General features: G+C 42.7%; 1 protein-coding gene across 4 annotated transcripts in view; it reads left to right on the top strand.

Moving 5' to 3' along the window:
- The window catches only part of SPATA13 (spermatogenesis associated 13), a 47001-nt gene extending 36060 nt beyond the window's left edge, over window positions 1-10941 (top strand). For 3 of the 4 annotated variants that reach the window (XM_075714145.1, XM_075714154.1, XM_075714162.1), the window contains 5 exons: window positions 669-901; window positions 3253-3382; window positions 3951-4323; window positions 9328-9406; window positions 10767-10941. In XM_075714145.1, coding sequence (XP_075570260.1) covers window positions 669-901; window positions 3253-3382; window positions 3951-4323; window positions 9328-9406; window positions 10767-10941 — 990 coding nt within the window. The remainder of the gene's footprint in view (window positions 1-668; window positions 902-3252; window positions 3383-3950; window positions 4324-9327; window positions 9407-10766) is intronic. The other variant, XM_075714169.1, reaches the window with a different exon arrangement.
- Window positions 10942-21368: the final 10427 nt, after the last annotated feature.

Raw genomic sequence — 21368 nt, forward strand, 5'->3', positions numbered from 1 at the left:
TGAAATTAACAAAATACGATACGAAAATGCTAAGTTACCATGTTAGGAGGGGATTTTAGTGATGTGCTTATGAAATACTAAACTATGTATAGATAGCATTTTAGAATGTAAAATAATTTATAATTAAAGAATTATTTAAATGTTTCAGATTTCTCTTCATCTTTAGCAAGCATGTAACTTTGTACACAATTTTAAGTTTTCTTTTCAAAACTGTAATGATCACAGATGACCCAGACTATTTGCAGTGATCTCATATTGGGCATGCAAAAACTTCCTAAAGAAAATAAGGAAAGAAGGTGGTGGGGAACGAGGCTGTGAGTTCGTGACAGACACTTGCTAAGCCTATAGCTGTCTTCTCCAAAGAGAAGTACTTTTAAAGTGGGTTTGATTATCCTGACTCGATGGAGGCCTCTGTTTCTGTGTTCTTACAAAGAAGGTACATGGTTTTGACAGTTACAAAGTAAATTTCTGTGTAGTTTCAAGGCTGATCAGCCTGGAAACAATATAGGAAATGGATTAATTAATCTAATTAGATACAAAAGATGTTAGAAAAAATATTCATAATATATATTAATTATTAATTAATTATATATTAAAGTATATGTATAATTCCCCTTTTATAGACAAATACTTTAGTCAAAGCTTTGACTTTTTTTTTTTTTTAATAGCAAGAAGGCTTTGCTATTTATTCAGAGTATTGTAACAATCATCCCAGTGCCTGCATTGAACTTGCCAAACTAATGAAACAGAGCAAATACCGTCACTTCTTTGAGGCCTGCCGCTTGCTTCAGCAGATGATTGACATTGCCATTGATGGTTTTCTTCTCACGCCCGTTCAGAAAATCTGCAAATACCCTCTGCAGCTTGCAGAATTGCTCAAATACACCACTCAGGAGCACAGGTGAGAGAATGAAAAAAACAAATCTTATAACAGTAATAACACCGAATTACTCAAACTTTCTGGGTGACACAACACTGAGGCTTTTAAGATCAGGAACAAAACTCCCATTGACCAGTATAGACAGGAGCTCCTTGCTAGATGGGCATCTTGGAACCATCACAAATATTAACAAAAACAGTGTCTGGAAATGCAGCACAGGGGACTGACAGGATGCAAGACAGAATGAGGAATAAGTGAAAGAGGGAGAAGGAAAGGAAGAAGGTGCTGAAATAGAATGCAGGGAGGGATGTGTAAGTCTGAGTGAAAAAAAGCCAGTGTGTCAAAAAAAAGGAAGGAGAAGGAAATCCACAGAAGAAAGAGGGAAGCTGCATAAATGTTGTGGACACAAGAAAAGGTAAAGAGGGCCTTAGAAAAAAACACAATCGGAGCAAGTTCAGAGGTAATGTTTTTTAGAAACTTATTAGTAATAAATATTGCCTTTGTTTGCAGTAATGTCCAGATATTAGATTTTCAGGTGGGATAAATAAGAATTGAAGTTGCAGGTTATTAGCTTTTACTAGTATACCCCTGAGATGATTAAATCTTTCACTAAATTAAGATTTTATCTTTAAATGTCTGCCTTTTTACCTTGTACAACTGCAAGAAAAATGTTCCATTGTGACCCCTGTGCTCAAAGTCCAAATGCAGCCTGAGGCAATGCTTCCTTGGCCAAAGTCTGCACTATAACCTTGAGAAAACTCCACTTGGAAATCACGGGATTTTTTCCAGGAGGGGATGTGAAATACTGACATTCAGGTGTGAAATGGCTCCATTCAGTTCTGTGGCTACCTGGGAAGTCCTGCAATAACAATTACTAACATGGGTATCTCTTTCACTGCTACTAATTTTAGAGAGATTATTCTGTGAGCTATGAAACCTGCAGATGAAGTGACAGGAATGTCTCGCCACCTTCCACCCACAGAGCTTGTTTTCCTTTTCTGTGGCACAGCATCCAGAGATGCCTACAAGCACAGGCAGGCCTACACCCACACGGAGCCCTGGTAAAGCTCCAGCCAACTGGGTTTTTTGGTAGCTTTTTGTTTTGTTTTCATAAAAAGTTTGAAGATCCGATGTGCACAGCCAGCTGTGAAGGCCACAGGTTATGCAGCAAGTGTGGAATAACACACACACCAAGAGATAAAGAAGGAACTGAGATAAGGAAGGGCAAGTAGCAGCGTGGATATCATGCGGTCACCCTGTGGGGCATGTCCCTGACGTTAGTAGGATCCTGTTAATCTTACTTTTTGCATACAGTGTGGCATAAAAGAGTTTCCATAGATACAAATAGAGTAACACGCAGATTTAGAAGGGAAGCGCATCCATCAGCAGCAGCCGATGAAAAAAGGAACTGAGACAAAAGCAGATAAAAAGGACAGCGAGGCTGACCCCTTTGCAGGATTTATTTCTGGCTTGTGCTGTTTTCTACCTCTGGCTCCCTTTTCTGCAAGAGGCGTTCTGATAAAGGAGGGAAGGCAGCTGCTCTGCTGGGACTCTAAGGCAAGAAATAAGTCTCGTCTCTTCTCTCCGAGACTCCATTTGAGGAAGGTGAAGGAGTGATGGATGCTATTCAAAGGGGAATGAAAACGTAACTACAGGTTGAGGAAATTCATAAGCATGTGGGGAGCTCAGGGAAAGAAGGAGGGGAGCAGAGTAATGGGAGGACGGGAGGCTTGCATTTGACCTGGAGGAGGCAAGGGAAGGTGACCGTCTTGGCTCTCACACACTTGTTGCATGAAAACAGGCCACTTCGTCAGCATTATCGCCTTAATTCCTCTCTTTGGTGCCCATGTTCTTGGGTCCCTCGCTCTCCCTGTTTGAGGTTGCTTTTGGTATTTTTTCTGCTCACGTAGTGTTTGCCATTTGTGTTCATTGACCCAGCCACTGGGAACAAGAAGGAGAAAATACAGTTGTTAAACACTATTAAAGGAATGCCCTTCCCAATACAATCCCACTAAAGTCTTGCTTAAAAACAAATTCCTTTGGTGAAGTGTAGGTATCACTGAGGTCAATGGGAGTTCTGCCATTGTTTTCAGTAGACAGAGTTTTTCAGTTCATTAATCTACCTCCTCTGCCTCCTTCCACCAGTTTAATAACTTGCTCCTGGACAAAGCCTAGCAGTACAGTAGCACCGAATTGTACAGACTACTATGTGAGGTTCAGGATAGCTGAGAATCAGGGTTCTTTTATTTAAGTACCCTGAGTAGAGGGATAAATGGGTAATGTGGGCTAATACTTAAAGCACTGTGTCACAGTTTGTGATTGCATCATATCCACCTCGTAAGTGATCTTTGAAACGTGCCTACATTTCACAGTGATTATAACAACATAAAAGCTGCATATGAGGCTATGAAGAACGTAGCGTGCCTGATCAATGAGCGAAAACGAAGACTAGAAAGCATAGACAAGATTGCACGTTGGCAGGTCTCTATTGTAGACTGGGAGGTAAGTGTCAGCCTGTCCCTTTCCTGAGCAAAAGTACCGTGTACAGTACTTCATGTCCTCTACAGGATATGTCTTTCTGCATAGTAGGTAGTTTATGGTGTCTACTTTTCAACTGGTCACTGCTCAGTTAAAAGTCCAGCTGCTTCATTTGCAGTGATTCTGTTACTGATTACTTTGTTTATAAATCAGGAAGAGCAGCATGTATTAACATGGATACTTGTCTTTGAGATGACACTGGATTGAGATGACAAAATGGATTTCTTTTAAATGCTAGACCTATAGAATCTCCTTTGGATTTTTGGTAGTTCTTTCAGAACTTGAACCTGCTTCACTGACTTTAATGAGTTTCCTCCTCATCTATGCAGAAATAAAGTAGAGCAGAACCACATTCATTGAGTTTTCCTGTATGACATTATCTACATTCTATGACATTTTCAAATCTAATAATAAAAATACAGGAAAAATTAATTAACTTAAGACTTGATTATAAAATGAGACTGGTTAGGCTCAGTAAGATCTTAAAATATTACTTACTTACCACATATATTTTTTTTTTTTTTTTTCTTAGGGACCGGATGTGTTAGCCAGAAGCTCAGAACTGATCCACTCAGGAGAACTGACCAAAATATCAAAGCAAGGCAAAAGCCAGCAGAGGACTTTCTTCCTTTTTGACCATCAGCTTGTGTTCTGTAAGAAGGACTTACTGAGAAGGGACATCTTGTATTATAAGGATCGTATTGACATGGATGAGATGGAAATTGTGGACACTGAAGATGGCAGAGACAAAGACTTTAACGTTAATGTCAAGAATGCTTTTAAGATAATAAACAGAGCAACAGAAGAGATTCATTTGTTCTGTGCAAAAAAACAGGGGGATAAAAAGAGATGGATGGAGGCATGCAAAAGTGAGAGGAAAAGGGTCCAGGAAGACAAGGAAATGGGTGAGTGGAAGGATTTCCTCTCTAAAAGGTGGTAAAAACAAAGGGGAATGTTCTTGCTTTTACAGTTCTTTAAGCTTTGTGCAGATGTGCACTCTGCCTTCTGGGACTGGTGTCTCTTTTTACCTGACATGACCTATAGCTGTGTAAGTGAAGCCTGTTCAGGTGTGTTTGCCCTGTTATTGTGGGCCAAAGGTCCAGGGCAGTTAGCTATGACATCCGTGTCACAGCGTAACCCATATGATTCTGGTGCATTATGGAGCAGAATGAGAGGTAAGATATGACAAGATGCAATTCACAAAGACCAATCAATAATAAAAATCCATCCAAAATCCTAGCACTTTCGTATGAATCATTGGCCCAAAACATCTGTTCATAAAGGACACTTTATTATAAAGCCAAGCAGCAATAATTGCAGGTTTATACTGTCCATGTCATATAATGGCACCTCCTGTGTCCAGGAGACCTGTGCAGTTGCATGGTATCATTAGTTACAGATCCAACAATAACACCACTGGGCAGTTTACAGAGGGATGAAGCCTAACCTTGAGTGAGCAGGGAAAAAGGTAGCAAATCCTAGGATCAGCTTTAGATCCACAGCCGCTGGGACACTCTAAGGACAGTGTCTTCTTTATGAATGTACATTTAGGATTGGTTATTTAATTTTTTTTTTTTTGCATAGTCTCATGCTTCCTTTAAGATCAGTGACAAAAGCTCTAGCAAAATTTCATTGGCAAAACACACACAAAAAGACAGCAACACTAATAAGAAAAGTAAAACTCTTTTTAATATTCCTAAAGAAGTAATGAAAATATTAGTGCATCTGTGTGTGCTGACTGCATGAGAACTTCCCTGTTCTATAACACTCTTCAGGCTTAAGCTTTGGATGACAGCAGATTAAAATTGGAAGTGCAGTGAAGTGGATGATATAACTCAGAAATTATTAAAATTTCATAAAAACTGATATTCCATGTTCACTTAAAACACCTGGTCAGAAGAATAGGAAGAGAGGAATAACCCTTAGATTCCAAATATAAACCTTTTGATCTTAGTGGCTTGCTTTTGTTTGATACTGCTGTAAATATGACAAAAATAAGGCCTCTGCCATATGTATTGTAGATAGCCCATAAGCTGAAGAGAATACTTTCAAGTTTACCAATTCATACTCTAAAACCCGTTTTAACTCTTCCCCATTGCACCATTGCAATTACCAAGTCATCTCAAGTCTAGAGTAAACAATGAAGCAGCCACAGCTAAACTTCCCTCAAACTTTCCAAATTTTTCAAAAGCAACTCTTCTGTGCTGAACATCGTGGTGTGACATTATGAGCCTGTTGGGCACAATACTGATGGCTTTCATGAGTTGCTCTGTGTAGAGCTTGTTCAGTCGCCTTGTGCTCACGGGGATGGGTGGTGGCTGCCTTTCCTAATTCACCTAAACAGAACTCTAAAATAAAGTGGATATTGCAAAAGGGTGAAAGTGCTCAGATGGTAATAAAGCAATGCAGAGGATCTGATGATGAGTGTCCAAACAATCCCTCTTACAACAAAGTTACAGAAAAGCCTCCACTCCAGCATACGATGAGAACAGTAGTACAGTCAGTCATATGGAAAGATGATATGGAATAAATCACAGCTCCTGCACTTTTGTGAGCAGGACTGACCAAAGAGGATAAAATGTGAACATTTTCCATTCCCATCCTTTCTGAGGAGCATTCTTGAGCTCTTCAAATCTGTACCTACACCTCCTCCTGCAGTGGTTGCTTTATGGAGCACCGGGAGAGTATGTTGAGCGGGCTAAATGCTGTATGTCAGAATGCTTCTGGGGCTCACACTAGTGCTTGCCCTGGGCAGCAGCAGGTCTGTCTTGTGCAGGCAGTGGCATGTTACCGTTCCGTCTAAGTGACACTGCTGCAGAAATCCCCAAGCATGAGGAAACCGCAAAGGTGTAGCAGCTACAGCCCTAAATGTCCTTACTTATTCTACTGGGACCTCATGCAAATCAACGTAGGATATTCAAAAGGCTAACCATTCAACAGTGGTGGCAGTGATAACGATAAGATTTGTCATAATAGCCCTTATTTAGGGCTGGGTCACAAATTCCCATGGTGCTCAGTGCAAGGATTGCAAGGGAGGGGGCCCATCGTGCTTGCTGCTCTTCAGGCACTGTGAAGAAAATTCAGTATAACAAGAAACTGTATTTTTGGTAATGGCACCTAGGCACATGGAGTCTTTTCTGCCCGCATAAAATCCAGCCTTCTGGAAATTTGCTTTTCAAATGGTGCAAATCACTATTCCGATGTGTACCTGTTTTGGCACAGGTATCATGAACCAGAGGAAAGATAGCTGAGTTGTAATAGCTAATGTCCCTCTGGTCTTGCAAGTCAGAGTAGCTTGGATGTTTTCTCCATTACCCAGAAGACTGCTTCTTTTCTAAAATTTCTTTTTTTTGGCATAATTGAGCATTTCCTTTAGCCAAAACCAGTGGAAAGGCGCCAGTATTCTCAACCTCAGGTTTAAATTTATCTTGTTGATTTTGTAAGCTATCTTGCTGGACTTCACACAAAGCCTCTAATCTAACCACTCAGAGAACAAATACATACTCTTCCAGTTCAGAACTGCAAACGGCATTTTACTTCTATTTTTCAAAGGCACTTTGGTGTGAGTCACTGTCTCCCAAACCATATCTAGCTTTTCTTAGCTTTTATGAATATATGGGAAGAAAAGGCTACAGCCAGAAAATCCTTCTCCAAACCACTAACAGTAACCCTAAGAAAGTGGTCTGATCTCTGTTGATGAAATTGCTTTCTTTTTTTTTATCTGTTTCCTTGTTTCTGTAAAGGGAAAAAGCCCCGCAGAATAAAATAAACTTCTGCTACCCCAAAATTATCGCTAACTGCTGTTGTATTGTAAGTTAATAGGCTGATTTGTAATAACTTCTTAGAATCATAGAATCATAGAATCATCTAGGGTGGAAAAGACCTTTAAGATCATCCAGTCCAACCATTAACCTACACTACCAAGCCCACTCTAGACTAATCAAGGGTAGACCAGACTAAACCATATCCCGAAGTGCCACATCTACCCGTTTTTTAAACGCCTCCAGGGATGGTGACTCCACCACCTCTCTGGGCAGCCTGTTCCAATGCCTGACCACCCTTTCCGTAAAGAAATTTTTCCTAATTTCCAGTCTAAACCTCCCCTGGCGCAGCTTAAGCCCATTTCCTCTTGTCCTATCGCTAGCTACTTGGGAGAAGAGACCAACACCCACCTCACTACAACCTCCTTTCAGGTAGTTGTAGAGAGCGATAAGGTCTCCCCTCAGCCTCCTCTTTTCCAGGCTAAACAACCCCAGTTCCCTCAGCCGCTCCTCATAAGACTTGTTCTCCAGACCCTTCACCAGCTTCGTTGCCCGCCTCTGAACACGCTCCAGCACCTCAATGTCTTTCTTGTAGTGAGGGGCCCAAAACTGGACACAGTATTCCAGGTGCGGCCTCACCAGCGCCGAGTACAGGGGGACAATCACCTCCCTGCTCCTGCTGGCCACAGCATTCCTGATACAAGCCAGGATGCTGTTGGCCTTCTTGGCCACCTGGGCACACTGCTGGCTCATGTTCAGCCGGCTATCTACTAACACCCCCAGGTCCTTTTCGGCCAGGCAGCTTTCCAGCCACTCCTCCCCAAGCCTGTAGCGTTGCATGGGGTTGTTGTGACCGAAGTGCAGGACCCGGCACTTGGCCTTGTTGAACCTCATACAGTTGGCCACGGCCCATCGATCCAGCCTGTCCAGGTCCCTCTGCAGGGCCATCCTACCCTCGAGCAGATCGACACTCCCACCCAATTTGGTGTCGTCTGCAAACTTACTGAGGGTGCACTCGATCCCCTCATCCAGATCATTGATAAAGATATTGAACAAGACTGGCCCTAAAACAGAGCCCTGGGGAACACCGATCGTGACCGGCCGCCAACTGGACTTAACACCATTTATCACTACTCTCTGGGCTCGGCCACCCAACCAGTTCTTTACCCAGTTCTTCATATGCTCAGGCTAAAAAAGTAAAGGAAATTATAAAAGTATAGTGTGGGAAGATGCAAAATGGAACCAAACCAGACGCTTCATTTCGACTTTGAATCATAACTTCTGTACTTTTTATGTGCATATGAGTGAAATGAGTGACAGTATGTGCACCCTGTTGTCTCCTTGTGCAAACGTAACATACCCATGTATCTCATCTTGTACACAGGGAGAAGAAACTGGAGTGCCTGTACGTGGGCCCCAGACGACACCAAGTCACTGGTTGTCACCTTTCATAGCAGATGTCTGGCATCTCTGTACTCAGCACAGATCAGTCATACACCTAGCACATGATAGTAAATAGCACAGGGTTGACCACATACTATAGCATCATGTAAGTCATACAAGTATGCAAACAAGTACATGAGAAACCGGAATGAGGGATCCAGTCCCAGCCTGATGCAGCTACAACCACATCACAGCCTGCTTCGGTGTCTGGCAGATTATGTGATACTGTCTCCTCCGAGTGGAGGGAAAGACACCCAAATTTGTGCTACTGCAATACCAGTGACTTCAATTTGTTACCCCAACTTAGCTCAGAGTGAATGAAAAAAGAAAGAGATTCTGCATTTGTGACCTATTAGTTGGTGGCTTGTAGCTTTCAGAAATGTCAATTTACACTTTTTCTTATCTGGATTTATCTATAAAAATAACTTTTTGTGTGGTTGGTTCCCCAGTGATTGCCATTTGCAGGAACTGGAAAGCAGCTTTTCCCAGTAATCTACAGGCAAATTAATGTTCCTATTGTTATCCCAGTGAAAAACCATCTTTAAATTTATATGACAAAGTAAAACATACTTCTAAAAACTTCAGGTATATTACTAATAAAGAAAATTGTTTAAAATATAGTTTACTTATTTGTTTTAATTTAATGTAATCAAGTATTAGATACAGTATTTTTATACCAGTGTCCTAATTTACACTTTGACATAGGAATGGAAATCTCAGAAAACCAGAAGAAACAAGCCATGCAGAATGCCCGTAAGTCAAGGCATGGAAAAATTAAAGGTGGGTGTTCAGAATTGCTTTATGTTCTTATTGTATCCCAGTGTTCTTTATGCTAGGAAATAGCACAGTCTGGCTATGGTTGATTTCTTCATTCTTTTAAAAAATTTTAATGGTTTACATGGAGTTCAAATAATTTCCATTAACCTATATTTCAATATCAAATTCCAGTGCCTTTGTAAACTGTCTACTAAATCAGTTCCCCAGTCTCCTTCAGACAGGCAAGTCAGTATTCTCTTTATTAGAGAAGAAACTGGTAAGAGATAAGGCAAGTGGTTTATTTAAGGATATAAGAAAGTGTGTGCAGAGATTAAATTAGAAGTGAGGGTTACCGATTCCTTGCTTTGCTTTTACTCAAACAGCTTGTTCTTCTTTAGCAATTCTGTGCTTTTTTTAAAATATCTGAAATCTCTTTTTGCAAGCCACATGTTGCTGTATTTATGATAACACACTCAAAATGGCTTCCTTCTGTCCTAGACTAGAAGGAAGGATGGACTAGAAATGTGTTGCTCTGGAAACAGCTTTTTTATTCCTTTTGTCTCTCAGATAATGCATTGTGATTTTGTCCTTTTCCATCTTAAAGTGAAATTTGGGTAAATCTCTAGTGTGCTGAGAGAATAAATTAAGCAAGTGGGACCAGATTAAGTCTGAATTTAGGAGTGAAGGAGTTGATGTTAGGTAGTGTTCTGCTCCCTGGGATTAATATTATTAAAGCATTTTCTTTTTATCAATCACCTGACACCTATAAAACCTGTCTGGATTTTCAGGGGAGTGGCTGAAAATTGTGATCAGGAGAGTCTGTTCAGAATGCACAAAGGTCAAAGTCTGAGAACATTAGCCTGGAAAAATATTTTCCCAATTGAAGAAATAACATTTTTATTGGTAGGAATATTTTACCCAGCCTTATTCTGAGAGTTGACTAAAATACGAGTACCTACTGTGTTAAGTCATTCCTTTGAAATACCAGAATTTACTTGTGCAAACAGTATAGCCAGGCTATGTGAAATTGCTGCTTATTTTTGGTAATTCTGTAATGTTATTTTTACTGGTATTATTCTCTTCTTACAATGTTACACATTGTAACATTTCATTTTTCTTAACCTTATATTGATAGCCAAATTTAGGATAGGGAGGGATTTTTCCTTAGGAGTATATCATTCTCTTGTTACACCAAATCAATGCAGCAATTAAAAAGTCTAACCTCAGAAAAGGTTAACTGTTACTAGTAATTCCGTTCAAGATCATGGCAAAATTCGTACTGCCTTTATTGACCACTGAAATGGTCCTGTGCTTAGATTTTCTCAGTGTTGGTTGCTCTGCTAGCTGACTCATATGCTTTCTTACACTGTTCCTTTTGCAGGTGTAAGCTATAACGGGTGTCCTGTGCCTCCTCCACACCAAAGCCTGCATCCTATTCATCAGCGCCACATCACTGTGCCTACCAGCATCCCGCAGCAGCAGGTTTTTGCCCTGGCAGAACCCAAGCGGAAGCCGTCCCTCTTCTGGCATACCTTCAACAAACTCACCCCCTTTAAAAAGTGAGAGGCCAAGGACCTGGGAAGGGCATCGGCACGGAGGGAGGCTTACTCCAGAGAAGGACCTTGGAGACACGGTTAAGCTTATTTGAGCGCAGTGAATCTCCAGTTTTGGAGGGAAAATCTTGGGCTCCCTTGAGCCAGAAATACCACCTTTGTCTAGAAGAATGAAGTTCCTTAAGACTGCTCTGAAGTCAATGTTGCCAAGTGTCAGCATTGCTGATGAAGAGCAGCCTCCCTTCTGACAAAGACAACTTGCTGTTACTCTGAAGCAGGAGTATTTAATGTCTGTTTCTTAGTTATGTCGAAGTAGTGATGGAATCACGCAGGTCATTGTAACATTTCATTTTTCTTAACCTTATATTGATGGCCAAATTTAGGATAGGGAGGAATTTTTTCCTTAGGGGTATATCAGCAAGGAATTTTAGGAGAGTTTTCTCCTTCCTTTTGGAGCACTGAGCAGAGACCACCCATTAAAATTAGGTGGAGACATCTCATGTGATTAACCAGCTGTTGCAGAACTTAGCGGACCCTAATCCTTCCTGACTTTTTCTATTAAATTGCCAAATGGCAAGGGAATGTCCCGCAAGGCCTTACCACATTCCAGATTGGAACAGGGAAATTTTAGTCTGTCATATAGAAACACGAGCAGAGTGTGAAATGGACTATAACGATACGTGCATGTATTGCACACAAGTGGAAGTGAGGAGCCCAGGGCATCTCAGATCAATTACTTTCAGTCACAGCAATATACTGCATGCATTTATGCTCTTCAGCGTAGGGCTTTTATATCACTTTTTGCGCACTTCGTTGCCTGAGAGATGCTTCTTTATATTTCCAATATGCTTATTTCTCTGTGTAAAAAGTATTTTTTTATTTTCTAACAGAGATAATGTGAATGTACAAGTCAGAGTTGAGACAGTATGTGCTGACTGCTGGCTATGTTACATAGTTCTCACACTTTATAATAGCTTGACTTAGAAAATGGATGAATGGTAATGTAAATATATTGAAGCGGTCTGGATCCATGCTTCTTGTAGACAGTCAATTGACAATGGGTTTTGACCAATTACGTCTTCACAAAGAAAGAGAAATCCTTACTGGAAGGGACAGAGAAATTGTGTGGACAGGAGATGGATTTTTGTCTCCGAATTGTCAGTCTGTATTGGAAGGGGAAGAACCTGACTCCATTAAGGTCAGCTCTGGCCAGCATATGCAATACATGATTTGCATTGCTACAATTTGCCTATGACATGAAGTTGATTTGGGACAATAACTTTTAAAAAGCCACCAGGAAGAAACAGGATCTTGATATTTGCAGCACTGATCATTTCTGCTTGATAGCTCTCATTAAGGATGACAAGACTGCTGGTAATATGGAAGGAAAGAAAGACTCCATATGTTTCAGAACTTATTTGCTATGAATGTCTTTACAATACTTTATCCTATGCTGCTGACTAGGGGCATTATCTGATGATAAGGATGGATCCAAGAGTATTCTTCAACAATGGACACAATCAGCTTTGTCATGAATCTGTAATATATGAAGAACAAAGAAGGGGCTAGAGGCCAGGCATCTTAACAACAATGTAAAAAAGCCTTATTTTAAACATGTATTTGTTCTTACGACTATTGTTACCTCTATACTTTTATTTATCATCAGTGTTGTGAAGCCCACTAGTTGCTAGATTTTGTGATTTGATAACTTTGTGGCAACTTCTGTAAAGCCCAGGTTTGTGGTTTTGATTTTAAATGACATCTTTTGAAAACTGTACATTTCAAATGCCTTGTGTATATAGCTCAGCAATAATGCAGAGTCTGGTGATGCTCAGCCAAATTGTTCACTGCATAGTGAACTTCATTGCTTGTGCTTTCCCATAGCGATGGAAGATGACCCGAAGCAGTTAAGAACTGGAAATATGCACTGACATTTTTAACGGCCCAGCTTAAAGGAAATGCACAGGAAAGTTGGTGAAAAAAGCTGACTGGGTTGTATTTTTCTTTTGATGTTTAAAACAAGCCATTTCTGTTCAGATTTTTTTAAAAGATAATTCTAAATGCTCAATTTAAACACAAGGAGCAGACTTCCAAACGCAGGCATGGATGCATGCCCTTCCCCTTAAATGAGTAACCCTTTTGCATTTCTTACATACCCATTTTTGTGGGTACTTGCCACGCTCAGGCCTGCAAACCAAAGTGATGCATGTGGAAGTGGAGATGTTTTTCATAATCACATTTTGACAGACTTGTTCTAGATGTGAAAAAAAAGTCTGAAGTTGGATTACAGTGCTTACCCAGAAACTTTCCCAGCTGGACCTGAAGACATGATGAGAACCACACGTACTTACATTTGTGTCTTTGCTAAAACCTACTTCCTTCCAGGGCTCAGTTCTGTGGAGTGCTGGGAAAAAAAGGAGGTTTTGGGATGTATCTTCTGATATGTCAGTGCCCATGAAGGCTCTTCCCACGTAGTAGTGCTGGTGCCTTAGCCCTAAAAATGAACAGAAATGTTTGCATATGGTTTTGGACGCAGCAGGTTTTTTTCTCAAGAAGTGAATTTCAGAGAGGTAAAAAGCAAATGTTTCATGGTGCAGATTACTCAGGACAGTTTTACATATAGTACCCTACATATAGATATGGTTGTTTTATAATATTCTCTGTCTTTCTTTGCAATCTGACCTTGCAACAGATTAAGATAAAATATAACAAGACAGGCCAAATTTAGACTACACCATAATCTTCTAAACAAATTATAGTTAAATGAAAACACACAATTACTTTATGCAACAATTAAGACAAATACTTACTTGGGGTTGAGCCTGACTTTAGAGTCTGTGGGAAAAAGACTTGCAAATAAAATGTAAAAGTTTTTATTCTAGCAGCTCTTGCCCTGATCTTCCTTCTGATGACAAAACTTAGATACGATCAGAAAGTTGTGATGGCAACACCCGTTCTTTTCCTCTCGCTTTTGCATGCTTTAAGTTACTATAAAAGGTTCTAGGGCAACTACTAAGCACATTCGTGCCTCATTTAGATAAAGCACAGCCAGAGCCTTCCCGATGGCCTGCTGAGCAGATAACCTCAGACTATGCATGAGATGCAGTAAAATATAATTGTCCTCAAATGTGTTCCCACTGAGTTAGGAAAATGCCAAACCATAATTGCATCTAACTCAGAGCATTTGATGTATAAAATAATAAGATTGTTTTACAAGTGGCTCTTGCCATGCTAAATTTCACATTGAGTTTTAGTGGTCAATGTAATAAGGACATTCAAAGGCAGACTACTCAAATGTTCCACATTTTAGTTGTCTTTTGAAAATAATTACAGCGGAGTTTTGGAGCCAAAGGTCTTTAGCCATAACTAACACAGTACCTTTCTTTGACTGCCTGTCTACCTTTTTTTCTATATGTGTGACATTTGTATGTAGATGCCTTCTGAACGATCTCTAATTTAAAACTATTTGTTGTAAATACTAGGGATGACTTGCATATATATTTTATTTTGACAAGTATTTTGTAACATTTTATCTTACGTACATTGCTTTGTGCATCTTATCATCTGTGTGCTGTTACACGTGTTGTAAATGAAGTGTCCTGGCTACGGAGCAGATGAATTGGCTGTTGACGGCTGACATACAATGTATAGGACTGCAGTAGCTTGATGTGCATTTGTTCTGAAGTAATTGCATTACAAGGTTTATTTACTCTTGGAACATTTTTTGTCAAATGAATCTATTTTCTGGAAATAAGTACAAACTTACATTCCCATTTTTTTTCTCTTATTGTACGTGTTTGAATTAAATAATGTACAAAGCTGAAGTTCCTCAGCTGTGTCTTATAAAACTTTGTTGTGCAGTTTTGAAATTGTTGTGGGGTTTTTTTATTGGCTACAAAATATGCTCTGTGAAGCAAAAATGTATCTACTGTCATTTTTATTATTTTAAAGCAAAAAACATCACACCTTCCTCTCTTTGTTTTCCAGTAACAGCTACAGTCCTTCCCAGCACAAGTTCTTTTTAACAACTACTAAACCTGATTTTAGGATTGAAGTCTTTATTGTTCAGACAAAACCCATCCTTGTTACTGTCCCAGCCATATGCATCTGTGATCACTCTGCTTTACCTTGTCTTGGCAGACAGCTCCCACGGTACCCCTTGGAAGTAAATGCAAATGCAGCTTCTGTATTAATAAAGCTCCTGCTAACAGAGGATGGTGACTTAAGTACTGTAGTTTAGGTAAGGGAGATTAAATTTTATTTTCTTTTTAACAAAAGCAAAACCTTTTGAAAGGGTTCACCCAAAAAGAGTGTTCTGTAAATATGTGTGAACAGGCTTACCCCCCTGCTTGTTAGAGCAATGGGCAACACTGCTGGAGATTCAACTTACTGCTCTGATTCAGGGATGTTTTTAATTTCTCATTATTCTGACAGATCACGGGACCGCATCTGAAAGGCGTGCGTGTGTCCTTCCTTGCTCAAAGCTGCATCAAAAATTATGTTTCGCTGAGACACATTAGCTTTAACAAAATAATATATTTTGCTGAAATCTTTACATAAAAAATGCTTTGGCGAGTTCAAATGCTGGCAGAATAGTTGGGTTTGCCAGTTCTTTCTCCCTCCTTCCAGTGTCCAAGCTCTTACCTCTGTTTCTTGGTTCACCTCAAAGCTGAGAGTTTCCCAGGCCTCCCAAGTGCTGCTGCTGCAGCGGGAGGTGTGCCGAGTGCTCCAATATCAAAGTGACAGGCACAGTCTGAGCACTTAGTGAGGTAGATCAGATGACTGAAAAACATACCTTGAGCTAACACTGGAGTAGGACGTTGTGATCAATAGGCTTTCTAAGGAGCCTGCAATTCATCTGGCCATGGTGAGCTCGTTTGTGCATTTTATTTCATGCTTTGGCAGTCAGGCTAAATCCTGTATATTGTTCCATGCTGTCAGCTTTTAAGTTCTTCAAGAGCTGATCTATCAGGTGGAGCTTTTAGTTTGCACAGAAATAGCACTGCTTGTCTTGGGGTTTTTTGGTTTGGTGGGGTTTTTTTAGAGGCTACCTGATGATCTGTGCTTGGTAAGAGAGAGACGAGGATTCGGGCCTTTTTATGTTACAGTACCAAAGGAGAAATGAAAAAGTCAGCAATGGAAAACTGCACATCGTATAGCCTGTAAGGAAAGCACACAAATATTTAGTGTGTTTCTGAATATTTTTCAAAATTCAGTTATTCTAACTAGCTAGACAACATGCAATTATGAGAATACTTCAAAACCTTAAAAACTGTCAGCACAACATGTTTTTTTTTAATCCTACGTTTGTGTTAGGTTTAGTTCACTGTAGTCAGAACTGACGTCTGGTTGTCCAGGTGAGTACCTAGGGCTGAAAACTCACATACTGACACTATTAGGTGTTTAGGCTCTGGTTTCAAAAAAAGATGTGTGTGTGTGTGCATGTGTATGAGAAAGTGTGTGTGTTTGTATACGTATATGTGTACGCACACTTCCCCCCCTTTATAGACTCCATATGGCACCCACAGCAGGCTGCACCAGGCAAGTGATCCACACCCATCACACCCTCCCTCTATTTATGTTACAGCTTATATTCCTGTTGTGCATCTTGGCAGGGGACACACGGCACCTGGGCAAGGTTTTACCTGAGTCATTTTAATGTTCTAAGCATTCAGCGTGGGCCAACGGCAATGACGGACAAACCACTCTGCAGACAAGCAAAGGTTGGAAAGTGTCCACAATCACTGGAGTCTGGTGTCAGCAAAGTTCGGCAGCGCCGGTCCGAGAGGGCAGAGGCCAGCAGAGCAAGGAGCACCACTGCCCTTCAAGGGCTGAGTTTCACTCAGAAGAGGAACACGTGATGTAGGATTTATCAACTCTTTCTCTTAGTGATTTTTGGAAAGCGGAAACGGCTTCAGGGGGAAGGAGGAGCTCCAGGTGCTCCTGAGGGACTTTGCTGGCGGAACCCGGCACTTGCTGAATTCCTTCTTGTTTCTGGCACATAGGAAATAAGAAGGCAGAAGGGCCAATATATACACTGAAGTGAACTGTCAGTAGGCAGATTTGCTAGGCACAGTTAACCTTGGCCTCTATCTATGAACATCCCCCAGACTTTGGAGCTACTGACTCATGAAGGACTGAAAAAGTGTCTAGAAGGTGCTCCCCTAATAAGGTTGGATATCTCTTCTTTTATTAACCATCCACCTCACGGTCATTATCACCATACTCGGCTCCTAACAAAGGTAATTAGCACAGCAATCAATCTAAAAAAAAAACCCTGCATCTCCTGCCATTCAGATGCAACGGTTTTTAAGAGCAAATGATGAACTTTTGCTACTGTATAATTACTTCCAAGGCAGCATTCTGTGATGAGCCAAGGCATACTAGAAAGCAGATGACAGTAATCATAGAATCATAGAATCATCTAGGTTGGAAAAGACCTTTAAGATCATCCAGTCCAACCATTAACCTACACTACCAAGCCCACTCTACACTAATCAAGGGTAGACCAGACTAAACCATATCCCGAAGTGCCACATCTACCCGTTTTTTAAACGCCTCCAGGGATGGTGACTCCACCACCTCTCTGGGCAGCCTGTTCCAATGCCTGACCACCCTTTCCGTAAAGAAATTTTTCCTAATTTCCAGTCTAAACCTCCCCTGGCGCAGCTTAAGCCCATTTCCTCTTGTCCTATCGCTAGCTACTTGGGAGAAGAGACCAACACCCACCTCCCTACAACCTCCTTTCAGGTAGTTGTAGAGAGCGATAAGGTCTCCCCTCAGCCTCCTCTTTTCCAGGCTAAACAACCCCAGTTCCCTCAGCCGCTCCTCATAAGACTTGTTCTCCAGACCCTTCACCAGCTTCGTTGCCCGCCTCTGAACACGCTCCAGCACCTCAATGTCTTTCTTGTAGTGAGGGGCCCAAAACTGGACACAGTATTCCAGGTGCGGCCTCACCAGCGCCGAGTACAGGGGGACAATCACCTCCCTGCTCCTGCTGGCCACAGCATTCCTGATACAAGCCAGGATGCTGTTGGCCTTCTTGGCCACCTGGGCACACTGCTGGCTCATGTTCAGCCGGCTATCTACTAACACCCCCAGGTCCTTTTCGGCCAGGCAGCTTTCCAGCCACTCCTCCCCAAGCCTGTAGCGTTGCATGGGGTTGTTGTGACCGAAGTGCAGGACCCGGCACTTGGCCTTGTTGAACCTCATACAGTTGGCCACGGCCCATCGATCCAGTCTGTCCAGGTCCCTCTGCAGGGCCATCCTACCCTCGAGCAGATCGACACTCCCACCCAATTTGGTGTCGTCTGCAAACTTACTGAGGGTGCACTCGATCCCCTCATCCAGATCATTGATAAAGATATTGAACAAGACTGGCCCTAAAACAGAGCCCTGGGGAACACCGCTCGTGACCGGCCGCCAACTGGACTTAACTCCATTTATCACTACTCTCTGGGCTCGGCCACCCAACCAGTTCTTTACCCAGCGAAGAGTATGCCTGTCTAAGCCGTGAGCTGCCAGCTTCCCGAGGAGGATATTATGCGAGACGGTGTCAAAAGCTTTGCTAAAGTCGAGGTAGATGACATCCACAGCCTTTCCATCATCTACCAGGCGGGTCACCAGGTCATAGAAGGAGATCAGGTTGGTCAAGCAGGACCTGCCTTTTGTGAACCCATGCTGGCTGGGCCTGATCCCCTGGTTGACCTGTACTTGCCTGTGGAGTTCGCTCAAGATGAACCTCTCCATAATCTTCCCCGGCACCGAGGTCAGGCTGACAGGCCTGTAGTTCCCCGGATCCTCCTTCCGGCCCTTCTTGTAGATGGGCGTCACATTGGCAAGCCGCCAGTCATCAGGGACCTCCCCTGTTAACCAGGACTGTTGATAGATGATGGAAAGTGGCTTGGCAAGCTCCTCTGCCAGCTCCCTCAGTACTCTTGGGTGGATCCCATCCGGCCCCATAGACTTGTGAGCGTCCAGGTGGCATAGCAGGTCATTAACTGCTTCCTCCTGGACTATGAGGGCTCCATTCTGGTCCCTATCCCTATCCTCTTGCTCAAGGGCCTGAGTACCCTGGGGATGACCGGTCTGGCTGTTGAACACAGAGGCAAAGAAGGCGTTAAGTACTTCAGCCTTTTCCTTGTCCTCGATGACAATGTTCCCCCCCACATCCAGCAAAGAATGGAGATCCTCCTTGGCTCTCCTTTTATTGCTGATGTACTTATAAAAGCATTTTTTATTGTCTTTTACAGCACTGGCCAGATTGAGTACTAGCTGGGCTTTTGCCTTTCTAATTTCCTCCCTGCAGGACCTAACAAGATCCCTGTACTCCTCCTGAGCTGCCCGCCCCTTCTGCCAAAGGTGGTAGACTCTCCTTTTTTCCCTGAGTCCCCGCAAAAGCTCCCTATTCAGCCAGGCCGGTCGATTTCCCCTCCGGTTGGTCTTACGACACACGGGGACAGCCCGCTCCTGCGCCCTTAAGACTTCCTTCTTGAAGAGGGCCCAGCCTTCCTGGACCCCTTTGCCCTTCAGGACCGCCTCCCAAGGGACTTTCCCAACCAGGGTCCTGAAGAGGGCAAAGTCTGCCCTCCGGAAGTCCATGGTAATAGTTTTGGTGCCCCTCCGCTTAGCATCACCCAAAATTGAGAACTTTATCATGTCGTGGTCGCTAAGCCCGAGACGGCCTCCGACCTCGACATTTCCCACAAGCCCTTCTCTGTTGGTAAACAGCAGGTCAAGCGGGGCACCTCCCCTGGTAGGCTCGCTTACCAGCTGCATTAGAAAGTTATCCCCCACATGCTCTAGGAACTTCCAAGACTGCTGCCTCTCTGCTGTGTGGTATTTCCAGCAGATGTCTGGCAAGTTGAAGTCCCCCACAAGAACAAGGGCTAGCGATTGCGACACTTCTGCCAGCCGCTTATAGAATGCCTCATCTACCTCTACCTCCTGGTTGGGTGGTCTATAGCAGACTCCCAACAGGACATCCGCCTTTCCAGCCTTCCCCCTCATCCTTACCCATAAGCATTCCACCTTGTCATCACCACTGTCAAGCTCTATGCAATCGAAACACTCCCTAACATACAGAGCCACCCCACCGCCTTTCCTACCCTGCCTATCCCTTCTGAAGAGCTTATAGCCCTCCAGTGCAGCACTCCAGTCATGAGAGTCGTCCCACCACGTTTCCGTGATGGCGACTATGTCATAGCCATCCTGCTGCACAAGGGCCTCCAGCTCCTCTTGTTTGTTGCCCATGCTACGTGCATTGCTGTACATGCACTTAAGCTGGGCTGTCGATTTTGCCCCCAATGTTGCCATGCCGCCCCTGGGCTCCTTACTAGCGGGCCTGTTTATATCCCCTTCCCCCTTCAAACCTAGTTTAAAGCCCTCTCAATGAGTCCCGCCAACTCTTGGGCGAGAAAGTTTGTCTTCAAGTTTGTCTTGAAAGTTTGTCTTCAAGGCCGTTCCTAGTTCTCTGCTAAAAAAGCATCAAACCAGACTAACTGCAGAGTCCATCAAGGTAGATGCACCTAATGAATTATGTCATTCTCACCTCAGGATTGGGATAGACAGACCGTGACTGTTGTCAGTGTAAAATTCACAACCTCTTTTGGGTCAGTGTAAGGACCCCGCTGCCGCTGCCGGTGCCATATCCTGAGAAGCCCCCGCTGCCCCCAGTGCTGTCCCCCCAGAGCCGCCGGCTCTCCCAGCACCCTGCAGCCAGGACAGTTTGTCAATAAATCCAGGTTTTCTGCATGGCAGGACAGATCACTGAGGGCACAGCACTAAACTGGCAGGGTGGGCTATTTTCTAATGACCCAAACTTTTGAAGTGTGAGAGGAGGCTGAGGCTAAAGCAACCTTAGAACATTTCAGATGGTGCCTAGCGGGTAAAGAGAAAAGCACTGTTTGTCGTGGCTCTCATTTCGTCTTCTCAATCAGCACAGCAGCGAGGCCAATTTGGCTAGAGAAGCCGGTTCAAGTAGAGCAGCTAAGTGCTGCCCATTGTCCTCTCTTTTCCTCGGAGCATGCTAGGTACAATGTCCCAGGTACAAACCAGGGCACCATAACGTTTGCAGTATTTTCTTATGACCACAGGGTGGTGGTGAAGACCTTAGCGAAAAATACTCATTGCTCAGCCCTGCTGAGGGTACATGATTTGATATGCAGCCCGCACACGTCATATCTTTGCAGTGTGGGAACCCCCTCGGACACAGTGTTTTCAGTCACTTGCACCAACAGGGGTGAATTAAGGCCACCTCCTATAACACATTAACTCATGTTACTATTGGTTTTATCCTTCACTGTTCACGATCAGCATTTAAGGAGTTGATGATATGCTCAGTGGCTTTACTTCCACTAGTCCTTAGACAGCAGTAGTTTTAGTAGTTTCAAGACGACACAGTTAAGTATCAATTTATGGCTTCTTCAAATTTAGTTA

The sequence above is a fragment of the Pelecanus crispus genome, chromosome 1 (genome assembly GCF_030463565.1).
Source record: "Pelecanus crispus isolate bPelCri1 chromosome 1, bPelCri1.pri, whole genome shotgun sequence".
Classification (NCBI taxonomy): Eukaryota; Metazoa; Chordata; class Aves; order Pelecaniformes; family Pelecanidae; genus Pelecanus; species Pelecanus crispus.